The sequence below is a fragment of the Thamnophis elegans genome, chromosome 5 (genome assembly GCF_009769535.1).
Source record: "Thamnophis elegans isolate rThaEle1 chromosome 5, rThaEle1.pri, whole genome shotgun sequence".
NCBI classification, from domain to species: domain Eukaryota; kingdom Metazoa; phylum Chordata; class Lepidosauria; order Squamata; family Colubridae; genus Thamnophis; species Thamnophis elegans.
In genome coordinates this window covers 75,932,274-75,944,011 of record NC_045545.1, presented here as the reverse complement: position 1 = coordinate 75,944,011, position 11,738 = coordinate 75,932,274, and the positions used below count along the sequence as shown (strand labels likewise).

General features: G+C 38.5%; 1 protein-coding gene across 1 annotated transcript; it reads left to right on the top strand.

The window, feature by feature from the left end:
* The first annotated feature begins 201 nt into the window (after nt 1-201).
* OCSTAMP (osteoclast stimulatory transmembrane protein) lies at nt 202-4,838 on the top strand. Its single transcript, XM_032218604.1, has 3 exons — nt 202-260; nt 2,238-3,288; nt 4,515-4,838. The coding sequence occupies exons 1-3, from the start codon at nt 202-204 to the stop codon at nt 4,836-4,838; spliced, it is 1,434 nt and encodes a 477-aa protein (XP_032074495.1).
* The last annotated feature ends 6,900 nt before the right edge of the window (nt 4,839-11,738 follow it).

Here is an 11,738-nt window from a genome sequence, read left to right as displayed (position 1 = left end):
CTTGCTTATCATGGAATAAACATTTCACCTAAATGTGGAGAAAAGACTTAGGGGAAAATTGCAGTTAAATCTGAGCTGGAAGGAGCACAGAACAGCCAAGCTGCATCATTGTCTTGTAAAATATGTGTTTTTCCTTTCTTACTCTCTTTGTGTAGGACTAATACTATGAATGGTGGTTAAGAAGAACTGCCATTCATAAAGATGGAAGATTGCCTTTATCTCATGTCATGGGTTCAGTCTAAAGACATCTCTTCAAGCTGGTATTTATATTGCTTGCTTTTCAAGAAGGAAAGTCTATTATAAACCAAGCAGAAAGAGTTGAATATTTACTCTCCAGTTTTAATTCAACTGCCGTTGATTTTACAGAACACACTGATTTCAATTAGAACACTATCAAGCCTAGTTTGACTCAAAGTTAAGAAATGGCTGGTTCTTCGGATGATACTGGGGGGAAATATTTGGGGACTATAAGCAGTTTTGGAATGTGAGAATATGTCATGGCATTCTAACAAAATGGTTGTCTTGGTAGGCATGGCTAGTCACAAGAAATCAGGCTCACCTTATTGTTTATCTCCCTTTGCTATAAAACCTCTCTTGAAATGTGGGCAACTGGAAAGCAGCCAGGGAATTACATAATAATTGTGGTACTTGTCGTGTTTATTATTGCTCTCTTGCTAATGTCCAAAAAATCCTGATTGAATTTTTGCATTGCTATAATGCACTGCATGAATAGATATTTTAAGTTTGGGAACACAATTTCTAAGTGAGCACAGTGCCATCAAAATATGCTCACTAATATTAAATTATTTATTTATGAAAGCATTTATATTATATCAAATTCTGAGCAGCTCCCAATCAACAATGAAAACAATTTCAATAGTAAAATAACACATGAGAGAAATATTTTAAAGTAGATAGCAATCAGCTGGTTAAGTTAGCCACCATGATTCAGTGGGAATTCTGAGTGACCAATCTCAGTGTAGTATAAAAATAAATGTTCCACAGCTTCTGCTTTTTCTGAATCTACTTTTGCAATATTAAGTGTAGTTTTAACAATATACTACTAGTGCAAGGAAACAGACTGGCAGAGATCATTTAGAACTACAATTATTAATCTTAAGTTTAATATTATTGGTACGATATTCAATCAGCGACAGGCACAAATGGAAGAAATGTTATGTATTCTTCTTTAGGGTACACTGCAGATTGGATTAACAATTTAAATGAACAGTTAAGCTTTTTTTTTTTAAATTAACATTTTTGAGTTGAAATTTAATTTAATATCTCTTATTATCTAATTCCAGATTTTCTGGGTGGTTCTATCCCATTTTGTTGTTGGGTTTCAATTAATTTATTTTATTTTTTAATTTTAAAATAAGATGAGTATTTTCAGGATTGCTGACTGTTTCCAAAGGATCTGGGAACTTCTTCATAAAACTGGGTATGTGTAGTTTTTTAAAAAAAATATTTTAATTGATATAGTAAAATATTGTCGCTTGTATTAGCAAAGGAAACAAAAAAAAAAACCCAACAACTACATTGTAATAAGAACTGTTTCATTGAAGAAAATATAGATCTGATACCTTATTTTGAGAATGCTTTCATTAAAAAGATTTGGGTAATATAGCAGAGAATTGAAAGATTGTATTAACATAACCTATATTATTCTGAAGTCAATGCAAATGAGTTTCAGTTTATTGTTTGAAACAATTACTTTGCAGTTGTATATTTTGTATGGAGGAGTGCAGAGTAACTGCACAAAGATTTCTTTTCAAACCAGTCCAAAAATAAGCATAGATTTAATAGTATATGATTGTAACTGAATGGTTGCCTTGCAGTTGTATTTCTGTTTCACCAGCTGATTACAAACAATTTTGTTTTGGTGTTTGCTAAGAGCTTATGGTGGCCAATGCATGCAATAGTATTATTTTTAACTGGGTAAAATATTGGGCTAGAAGCAAGGAGACCCAAGTTCTAATCCAATTCAGCTATGGAAGCTCACTGGGTGACTTTGGGATCCTCATTTATTTTTTTGCCTGACCTACGAGTTATTGTAACAGAAACACTCCCATTGCCTAGAGCTCCAGAATTAAAGGTGGGAAACATAGAATTTTTCTTCAAACTTGAATGTGTGTATGTTTCTACATATAGAGAGATATGTGTGTGTGTGTAAATGAAATATGTGTAATATGTGTGTAAAATAGCAATTGAAACTTCTTTATCCATTACTGACACAGGTTGGGAATCTGGACGTACATTTGGGATGTTAAGTTCCTAAAGATACAAGAATTCATGCTGGATATCTGGCTTGCTTATTCCATACCATTACCATCCAGCCACAGCCAACTCTTATCCTTATGTGCGATCTGCTCCTGCATTGCAGCATCTGTTGGGGGCCTCATCTACTGCTGGATGTTTTCCTCTCTGCAATATCCCTTCCAGTTTTCTGTCTTGGCATCCTCTGTCCTTGGTTTCCTCATGTTCTTAATCCTCTTTTTGGTGCATCCAGTCCGGTGCCTGTTTACTATAATTGTGCCTACCTTAGGGACCAGACAAGGAAGAAGGCTGCTAATGTCTGCCTGCTTTATGATTGTAGCTGTCAACATTATCCCAAATATTATGAACAATATCCAAGCAATCTTGAAAATCATTAAATGCACCTGCAAGAATTCCATGGAAAGCCTTGTGGCCTCAATGCTCCTGTTGGGTAATGCTTCATGGGACTTCAGCCACTCTCTCAAAATCATAAATGACCACGTGCCAGTTAATTTGCTGAGATCAAGAGATAGCCATGTTCAATTTAGAAATCACAGTAATATCTTCCAACTAAATGAGAAAATGGTTAACGCTAGCCAAAGTATCAAGGAAGACTTTTTATATGCTGATAAGCTGGTCCAGAAGGTCATACTTTTAACCAACCGGGTGACGGCTGGCTTCTTTCTCTTCTTTCTCCTTTTTCAAGCGACATGGTACCTGAAGAACTATCTTACAGATGTTTGTTTTGATAATATTTACATTACCCCAAAGCTGGAAGATTTGGCTCGGGAAAACAAAACAGCTGATTTGCTGATTGGCACATCCAGGAAGTTAATCAAACCAAGCAGCTTCAAATTGTCCCAAAAAGAACTCAAGGCTTCTCTCAGACATGTTTTTCTTCTCACATTAGTTCTAGTGGTGATGCTGCTTGTCATAGCAACTGACTACATTGCCTTTCATTTGGCACAAACAGCTGTAATTGAAGTCACTCAGATCCCTGTTGTCCCAGTTACATTCTGGGTAAAATATGAAGTGAGTACTGAAGTCTCTAGTTTGGGCTTAAGTTGGTCTCTTTCAGCCTGGAACTTTTCAGATGTGTTGGGGCTGCAACCTCCAGGATTTCAAATAGAGGCATGAAATGGCATTTGCCAATGCATGTCAAATGAATGTATCTGGATTCACTATGGAATTTTAATATTGTAGACAACAAATCAGCTTAGCTCAATGATGGCTAACCTTTTTGTCCTTGTGTGCCGAAATCATGCACTCATGACAGTGTGCAAATGCATGCCCACACCCACAATGCAATGCCCCTTGCCTCCTGTGCATGCGTGCATGACCCCCCCTGCACTCTCCCACCACCTGCATGTGCATGTGACCCACCCTGCCCCCACGCATGCACACGCAACCACTGTGTATGCGCACGCAGAGACCCAAAAATCAGGTGCATGCATACACAATGGAGCTGAGCTGGGCAACAGCAGAGAGGGCTCTGCGTGCCAGTGGTAGCATGCATGCCGTAGGTTCACCATAATGGGCTTAGGAGCCAAGGTGGCGCAGTGGTTAGGGTGCAGTAGTGCAGGCCACTTTAGCTGACTGTGATCTGCAGTTCAGCGGTTCAAATCTCACCGGCTCAAGATCGACTCAGCCTTCCATCCTTCCGAGGTGGGTGAAATGAGGACCCGGACTGTGGGGGCAAGTTGCTGACTCAATTTGCTAAAAAAATTGTAAACCGCTTAGAGAGGGTGAAAGCCCTATGAAGCGGTATATAAGTCTAATTAATAAATAATAATAAATTAATAAATAAGGCTTAAGATCTGAAACACCAAACACTGCCTATTTTCAGGGAGAATTTCACTTGGCTTCCTTTTCCTAATCCCTGTGTATGATACAGGCAACGTTTTCACAACCTGTACTGTATTTCTGGCAATTGTAACGTAAAAACAAAAACAACATTATATTCAACAAACCAATCAACAAACCAAGTAATACTTTTAACCTCCTAGTTTCCCCTTCAAAGATAAACCAATCTCATAAGAGATAAACAAAATCAAATTTGATTAGAAAAAGATAAATGGTGAAAATGTTAAATGTGTACAGTATAAATATTCATTTTTAAAAGTGGTAAATGCCATTTGCTTAAAAAAGAAAATGCAAAAGACAGCATGATGTTCTGGGCAGATCTTAAGATGTCTGATTTTTTTGCCCTTTGAGGTAGCCTCTACATTTCTAATGAATAATTCATTTTATTGTTTCAGATCAAACTAAGTTTTGTTGGTTTCCAACCTTCCCTAATGGTTCCATTTGAGAGAAATTACCATCAAAACCTGACCTTTGTTTCTTCTAACTGCTTCATGCAAACGCCAAATCCTCCCAACACAGCTTTGGTTCTGGGCGTTGTGCTTCTATTTTGCACCATTTATGCTACAGTATTTTTGGAAGCATACTCACACCGTCTGTGCCGAAAAATCTCAGCCTCCTTTTTTCAGAACCAAGAAAACCAGAGAATCCAATACCTCTACAAAAAGCTGGTTAGAAAGCACAAGAAAAAAGAGCAACAGGAGGCATCAGTACTTTGTTGAATACTATTTTACAAAGACCAATTTGCACCATTTCTGGAATTAACAATAATTAAAGCCAATATTATATCATCAAAATTCTAAAGAAAAAAAGCAAGGGTAATATAGAAACTGGATGATATACAACCCAAAGGAGTTTGAATACACAGATTTATCATAAAATAAAAGCGTCCCATTTGAATCAAGCACAACTCTTGATGATTACATTGTTGTTAGTTGCAAAGTCGTGTCTGACCCATCGCGACCCCATGGACAAGGTTTCTCCAGGCCTTCCTGTCCTCTACCATCCTCTGGAGTCCCTTTAAGCTCACACCTACTGCTTCAGTGACTCCATCCAGCGACCTCATTCTCTGTCGTCCCATTCTTCTTTTGCCCTCAATTTTTCCCAGCATTAGGCTCTTCTCCAATGAGTCCTTCTTTCTCATTAGATGATTACATAGAGAGGTGCCTTTATTTGTTTATAATATTTTTAGAGCTGCCTAATGTGCAACAACTCCAGGCAGGATACTTAAAAAAAAAAAGCCTACTACAAAAGATGAAAGATGCCAGTAACCAGAGAACCAACATAACCTGCACAGCTACCAACATAAATTGCACAACTGCTTTGCAGAACACGAACTCCAGGTAAGTCACAGCCTGAGAGGGAGAAAACATGTTTTCAAGGCCCATGTAAAGGACAGGAAGGCAAGGCTACTTAAAAATCTGGAGAAGATGATTCCAAATGCACATTAAAAGGGAGTAGGGCCTTGATGGTGTGGTTTGCACAATCTTGATTTTCTTTATATCCTTCCCTGGATATTTCTGATTTACAATATAGTCTCTGCATTATTTCCTGCCTCAGAACATTAGAAAACTGTAATATCTAAAACTTTTGGCAATTGTGGTAGCAAATGTTACAAAATGTGCAAAAAAAGAGACTGGTGGCTATTTTCAACCCTTTGGTTTTATTGGTTAGTTAGTAATAGATATGGATACTGCCTCACTCCCAAAAGACTCTAGTGTCTTAAAATACATAGCGAGAAAGCTAACAATAAAAACACATGGATCCAGAAAACAGCCACATTTATGAGAAACCAAAATCTAACATAGCCTCTGCATCAGAGGTGATATTCTACTGGTTTGGACCGGTTTGCCCAGACTGGTAGCGGAAATTGCGGGTGGCATCACCCACTCACCCCAGCTCTATGGCATCCCATTTAGGCCCTTTTTTGCCAAAAGTACATGCGCAGAACACGCGCTCACATTTGCGAACCAGTAGTGAAGGTAAGTCAATATCATTCCTGCTCTGCACCCATCCTAATCCTAGGCCTGGAAGCTCAGCCACATTCCTAAGAATGTCTGCAAGAGCTTGATGAAAGAAATGTCCTTCTGGGTTTGGCTCCAAGTGGGGAAAAAGACACTGGAGACATGGAGGTTGCTTGGAAAGATGGTTTATTGGTGGACAGGACCGCATGGCTTGAGCCCCGAACAGAAAAGGTGATAACATGCTTCAATGTTGGTGGAAAAAAGAGAAGGGAGGACTGAGATGCTGAGTCCCTGGTTTTATGCCTCTCTGGCCTTTGATCTTGAGCTTGTATTCTGATTGGTTGTCAGACTCCTATGGGGCCATGCAGGGGCAACTCTCTAGGCTGCGTTTTGAATCCAGATTTGGTTGAGTTCTCAGATGCCATGTGGTGAGTTGGGTAAAGGGCCAATATTCTCATGCCTTAATCCCATCCCCCTGGAGCTGAAGTGGAGAAGTCTTTATTATGTAAAGGGACTAGCTTGGCCTTCTTAATGGCCCATTGACAGAGTGGGGATGGGCAGGAAGCTACAGGCAGCTATTCTGTCTTTTAAAACATGTTTCTTTTCACAGCCAGAGAAATACTCTGCCTTTTCAATATTTCCTAGGATATTTCATTTTTATGGGAGAGGGCTGGGTGATAACTTCCTACAATCTTTAGGGCGGGAACCATATGAACGTCTGAGGGAAATGCTCTTTTAGAGGGCTGCTCAGTGCTCACTTACATCAATATGCTTGGTCATGCCAATGGTTCTCTCTTTCTTGCAATTCTTCTAATATTGTTGCAAGTGATCAATTTCCTACACATCAATTCTCAGGGATGGGTTTGGAGCAGTGGAGAGTTGGCATGGAGGCCTTAGTCCTCATGAATGGATGAAATGTTCTTCTTATTTAAATGCTTTCCTTGACTTTTCTATGGGCATCTCACTGCCTGCCATTCTTTTCTTAAGCCCATTTGAGAACTGTGTGTCTGTGTTTTGTGTGCCTGTCTCTTGAAGCTGAATAATACTACCCATGTTCAAACAAACAAACGAACAAACAACACCCAACTCTGTGTATAACATCCACAGCAAAGTTCACAGAAACTACAGTACTGGAAGAATTTCCCTCCCTGACTCAGAATTACAAAATAAACTTCTTGCTAAATTAAGAAGGGATTTACCTCAAATGCAGCCCACGGTTTTTGTTTGTTTGAAAATATGTGATTAAACTTCATTCTCCTCAGAGCTTTATTTATTTTCTTTTATGTTAAATTCCGCCTCCAAAATGGCACCAGTATTAATTATATTTTTGGCTTGCTGAAAAATTCCGCACTAATCTGCTAGCGCAAAAGGATGATGGTAATTATATATATGCATGAAACTTACAGACACAAACTCAAAGGTACTCTATAATCTACAATCTATATCTCTACCCAGTTTCATATCTCTGAAGTCAAAGGGGAGTTACATTGGCCACTAAACAGCTGCTGAGTTGAATGTGATTTAACACTTCTTTCTGATAATAGGGATCAGTTCCAGAAAATATTTATTGAAGCATTTATAAGCAAACATTAAGAGTAAAATCTCCTTCAACGTGGTTTGTTGTAAAAATAAAAAAGGAAAATCAAACCGAGGGGGAAAAGATTGACAGACATTGCTTCTCCTATTCATAGTAATCCTAAAAGGACTTTTATTCTGTAATTATTATGCAAGATTACTAAAAAGGGAAACAAGAATACAGTTTCTCCACCCTACCCAGCATTGCAGATATTTTGTTGTTTATTTATCACATTTAGAAACCACCCATATTGCTGATGGATGTTGTTGATCTTTGCAAACTTGCAAACAACTAAATATAACTACAGGTGAAACACGAAAAATTAGAATATCATGCAAAAGTTCATTTATTTCTGTAATACAACTTAAAAGGTGAAACTAATAGATGAGATAAGATTCAGTACATGCAAAGCAAGCCATGATTTGTCATAATTGTGATGATTATAGCGTACAGCTCATGAAAACCCCAAATCCACCATCTCAGAAAATTATAATATTACATGCAATCAATAAAAAAGGATTGTACATAGAACAATATCGGACCTCTGAAAAGTATAAGCATGTATATGTACTCAGTACTTGGTTTGAGCCCCTTTTGCAGCAATTACTGCCTCTATGTGGCGTGGCATGGAAGCTATCAGTCTGTGGCACTGCTGAGGTGTTATGGAACACCAGGATGCTTCAATAGCGGCCTTCAGCTCTTCTGCATTGTTCGGTCTCATGTCTCATCTTTTTCTTGGCAATGCCCCATAGATTCTCTATGGGGTTCAGGTCAGGCGAGTTTGCTGGCCAATCAAGCACAGTAATCCCATAGTCATTGAACCAGGTTTTAGTGCTTTTGGCAGTGTGGGCAGCTGGAAAATGAAGTCAGCATCTCCATAAAGCTCATCTGCGGAAGGAAGCATAAAGTGCTCCAAAATCTCCTGGTAGACAGCTGCGTTGACCCTGGTCTTAATGAGCACAGTGGTCTAAAGTCCTCTTTTCTGATGAGAGCAACTTTTGCCAAAAGCATCAAAAACTGGTTCAATGACTGTGGGATTACTGTGCTTGATTGGCCTCTCCATTCTTCCTCCATACTCTGGGTCCTTGGTTTCCAAATGAGATGCAAAAGTCCCTTTCATCAGAAAAGAGGACTTTGGACCACTGAGCAACAGGACTTTGGACCACTGTGCTTCATTAAGACCAGGGTCAATGCAGCCATCTACCAGGAGGTTTTGGAGCACTTCATGCTTCCTTCCTGCCAAAAGCACCAAAACCTGATTCAATGACCGTGGGATTACTGTGCTTGATTGGCCAGCAAACTCGCCTGACCTGAACCCCATAGAGAATCTATGGGGCATTGCCAAGAAAAAGATGAGACATGAGACCGAACAATGCAGAAGAGCTGAAGGCCGCTATTGAAGCATCCTGGTCTTCCATAACACCTCAGCAGTGCCACAGGCTGATAGCTTCCATGCCACGCCGCATTGAGGCAGTAATTGCTGCAAAAGGGGCCCAAACCAAGTACTGAGTACATATGCATGCTTATACTTTTCAGTGGTCCAATATTGTTCTAGATACAATCCTTTTTTTATTGATTGCATGTAATATTCTAATTTTCTGAGATGGTGGATTTGGGGTTTTCATGAGCTGTACGCCATAATCATCACAATTATGACAAATCACGGCTTGAACTATCTTGCTTTGCATGTAATGAGTCTTATCTCATCAATTAGTTTCACCTTTTAAGTTGCATTACTGAAATAAATGAACTTTTGCACAATATTCTAATTTTTCGAGTTTCACCTGTACATGGTTTGGTCTGTGGGCCCTTGGTGTTCTCGAGTTTCACCTGTACATGGTTTGGTCTGTGGGCCCTTGGTGTTCTCTGAGGTTGGTTTTTGCTTGCAGATATTTGATTACCCAAATAAATAACATCATCTGGGACATGCTGGCTGGGGAAAGCTGGGAGCTGAAGTCCGTTCATCTTAAAGCATTGTCCTATATATATATAGAACAGAAATAATCCCCTTAAAGGTAAAGGTTCCCCTCCAACATATGTGCTAGTCGTTTCCAACTCTAGGGAGTGGTGCTCATCTCCGTTTCAAAGCCGAAGAGCCAGCGCTGTCTGAAGACGTTCTTTGTGGTCATGTGGCCAGCATGACTAAACACTGAAGGTGCACGGAATGCTGTTACCTTCCCACCAAAGGTGGTTCCTATTTTTCTATTTGCATTTTTACATGTGTTTGAACTGCTAGGTTGGCAGAAGCTGGGACAAATAACGGGAGCTCACTCTGTTACGTGGTGATAGGGATTCGAACGGACGAACTGCTGATCTTTCTGATCGACGAGCTCAGCGTCTTAGCCCCTGAGCCACCGCGTCCCCCTATAATCCCCTTACTCTTTATTTATTTGACTGCAATTGAAAAACATCTCCCCCTCTTCCCACATCTCCTCCTCTTTCGGGTAATCTTTTCAGATTTCTGAATGTTTTCAATTTTTTCCTATAGCATTATAAGTGTCATAAGATTGACGTGTTTTCATTGCATAGCCATGATGCCCAATGGTGATATTCATATTAAGCAATAAGGAGGATGCTTTGCAACCTAACAGCATATTCAGAAAATATCCCACATAACCACATGCTACCTATTTCAATCCCTAGAGAATTTCAAGATGTATGATTCACCCTTGTTATCTGGATAGTTTGGCATTTTGAAAAACAAGGTTATATGGGTCTCTGCAGCATATTGCATCTCTTTGAGAGCTGACAGCACTTAAGGCTTTTGTTGGCTTTGGAAGGATGGCTTGGAAACGTGTATATTGACATTCCCCTACTTAAAAAAACAACAACAACCAGAAATCATTCCTACCACCTAAACACAGCAGCAATATGAAGCATGTTCATTGCGATTTTCACATTATGTTTTATTCAATACTCATCAGCCCATGCCTGTCATAATATCACATTTTGTTAATAGTTAGAACAATCTATTTTGGAACAAACAGGATTTTAATTAAAAACACAGAGAAGCCGGTATGATTTTATTATTATTATCAACTTGAATATACTTTAAGAAAGCCAAGCACTTATTTAAATGTAAATTCTAACTGGAGACAATGATGTATTTTAAGTGTCTGATTCACAGGGGCTTTATTATTGAATCATTTCTTCCATGCCACAATTGTTTGCCTAGGGAATTAAGCTAGGATGCAAATTAGAGAATGCAAAAGATGGAGCTGACAATAAAATGAAGGGCTCAAGCCAATTATTATACTATTTTCATTAATCTTTTTTCTTGCATGGGTTATGTAGTGCATTGCCACCAAAATCACAATGCTGTCAGAAAAAATCCAGCCACAGCTTATGCAGCTAAGGCAGTATTTGTATACCAACTAAAACTGTTTTGGAGTGGAGGGAACAGAAAACAGTGACATGTAATCTTAGTCTCCAGTGACTGATAAAGTACTCTGCAATAGCAGAACGCATTAAAGAGAAATTTGTTTGATTTGCCCTTGAATATGAACTCACTTAATTTCATATTTTGAAACAAATTATATGAGATGAAATAAAATGAACTTATAAAATTACATTATTTTGAAGTTTGCAGTGTAACTGCTTAATTAAAGAAAAATCTGAAAATAGATTTATTCGAAGAACGTATACCTATATCACCAAATTTGTAAATTAATTGAAATGATGGGAAAAGTCAATTAGAGAACATTCTGAATAAAATGTATAAGTAGCATTTGATACAAAAGGCAACTGTAAGTGAAAGTGTATATGGATTGGTCACATAGAATTTTACAACAGTTTTTCAGTTTCTCAAACCATCACAGAAACAGGTGAACAGAATTTACTGACTGAAAACATGGAAAACTGAAATAAGTCAGTCTTGACAGATTTGTGCTTCCCTAGTGACAGTTCACTGAAAAAGACAAATATAGGAAATGACATTAATATATGCATGTTTAAATAAATTCCACCATGTGCAATAAGGCTTAAAAATATCGGAAATTGGTTTAAATCAAATCTAGCTAGTTTAGTATTGTTTCTCACTGACTAGCAATGGCTCTCCAGCTGAAATCTTTCCTATCTTTTCC

Excerpts from the sequence above, each read along its gene's own strand:
- OCSTAMP (XM_032218604.1), top strand. The coding sequence starts at position 202 with ATGGAAGATTGCCTTTATCTCATGTCATGGGTTCAGTCTAAAGACATC. Across the intron at positions 261-2,237 it reads AAAGACATCTCTTCAAGCTG|GTTGGGAATCTGGACGTACA; the intron begins GTATTTATATTG and ends TTACTGACACAG. Across the intron at positions 3,289-4,514 it reads CATTCTGGGTAAAATATGAA|ATCAAACTAAGTTTTGTTGG; the intron begins GTGAGTACTGAA and ends TTATTGTTTCAG.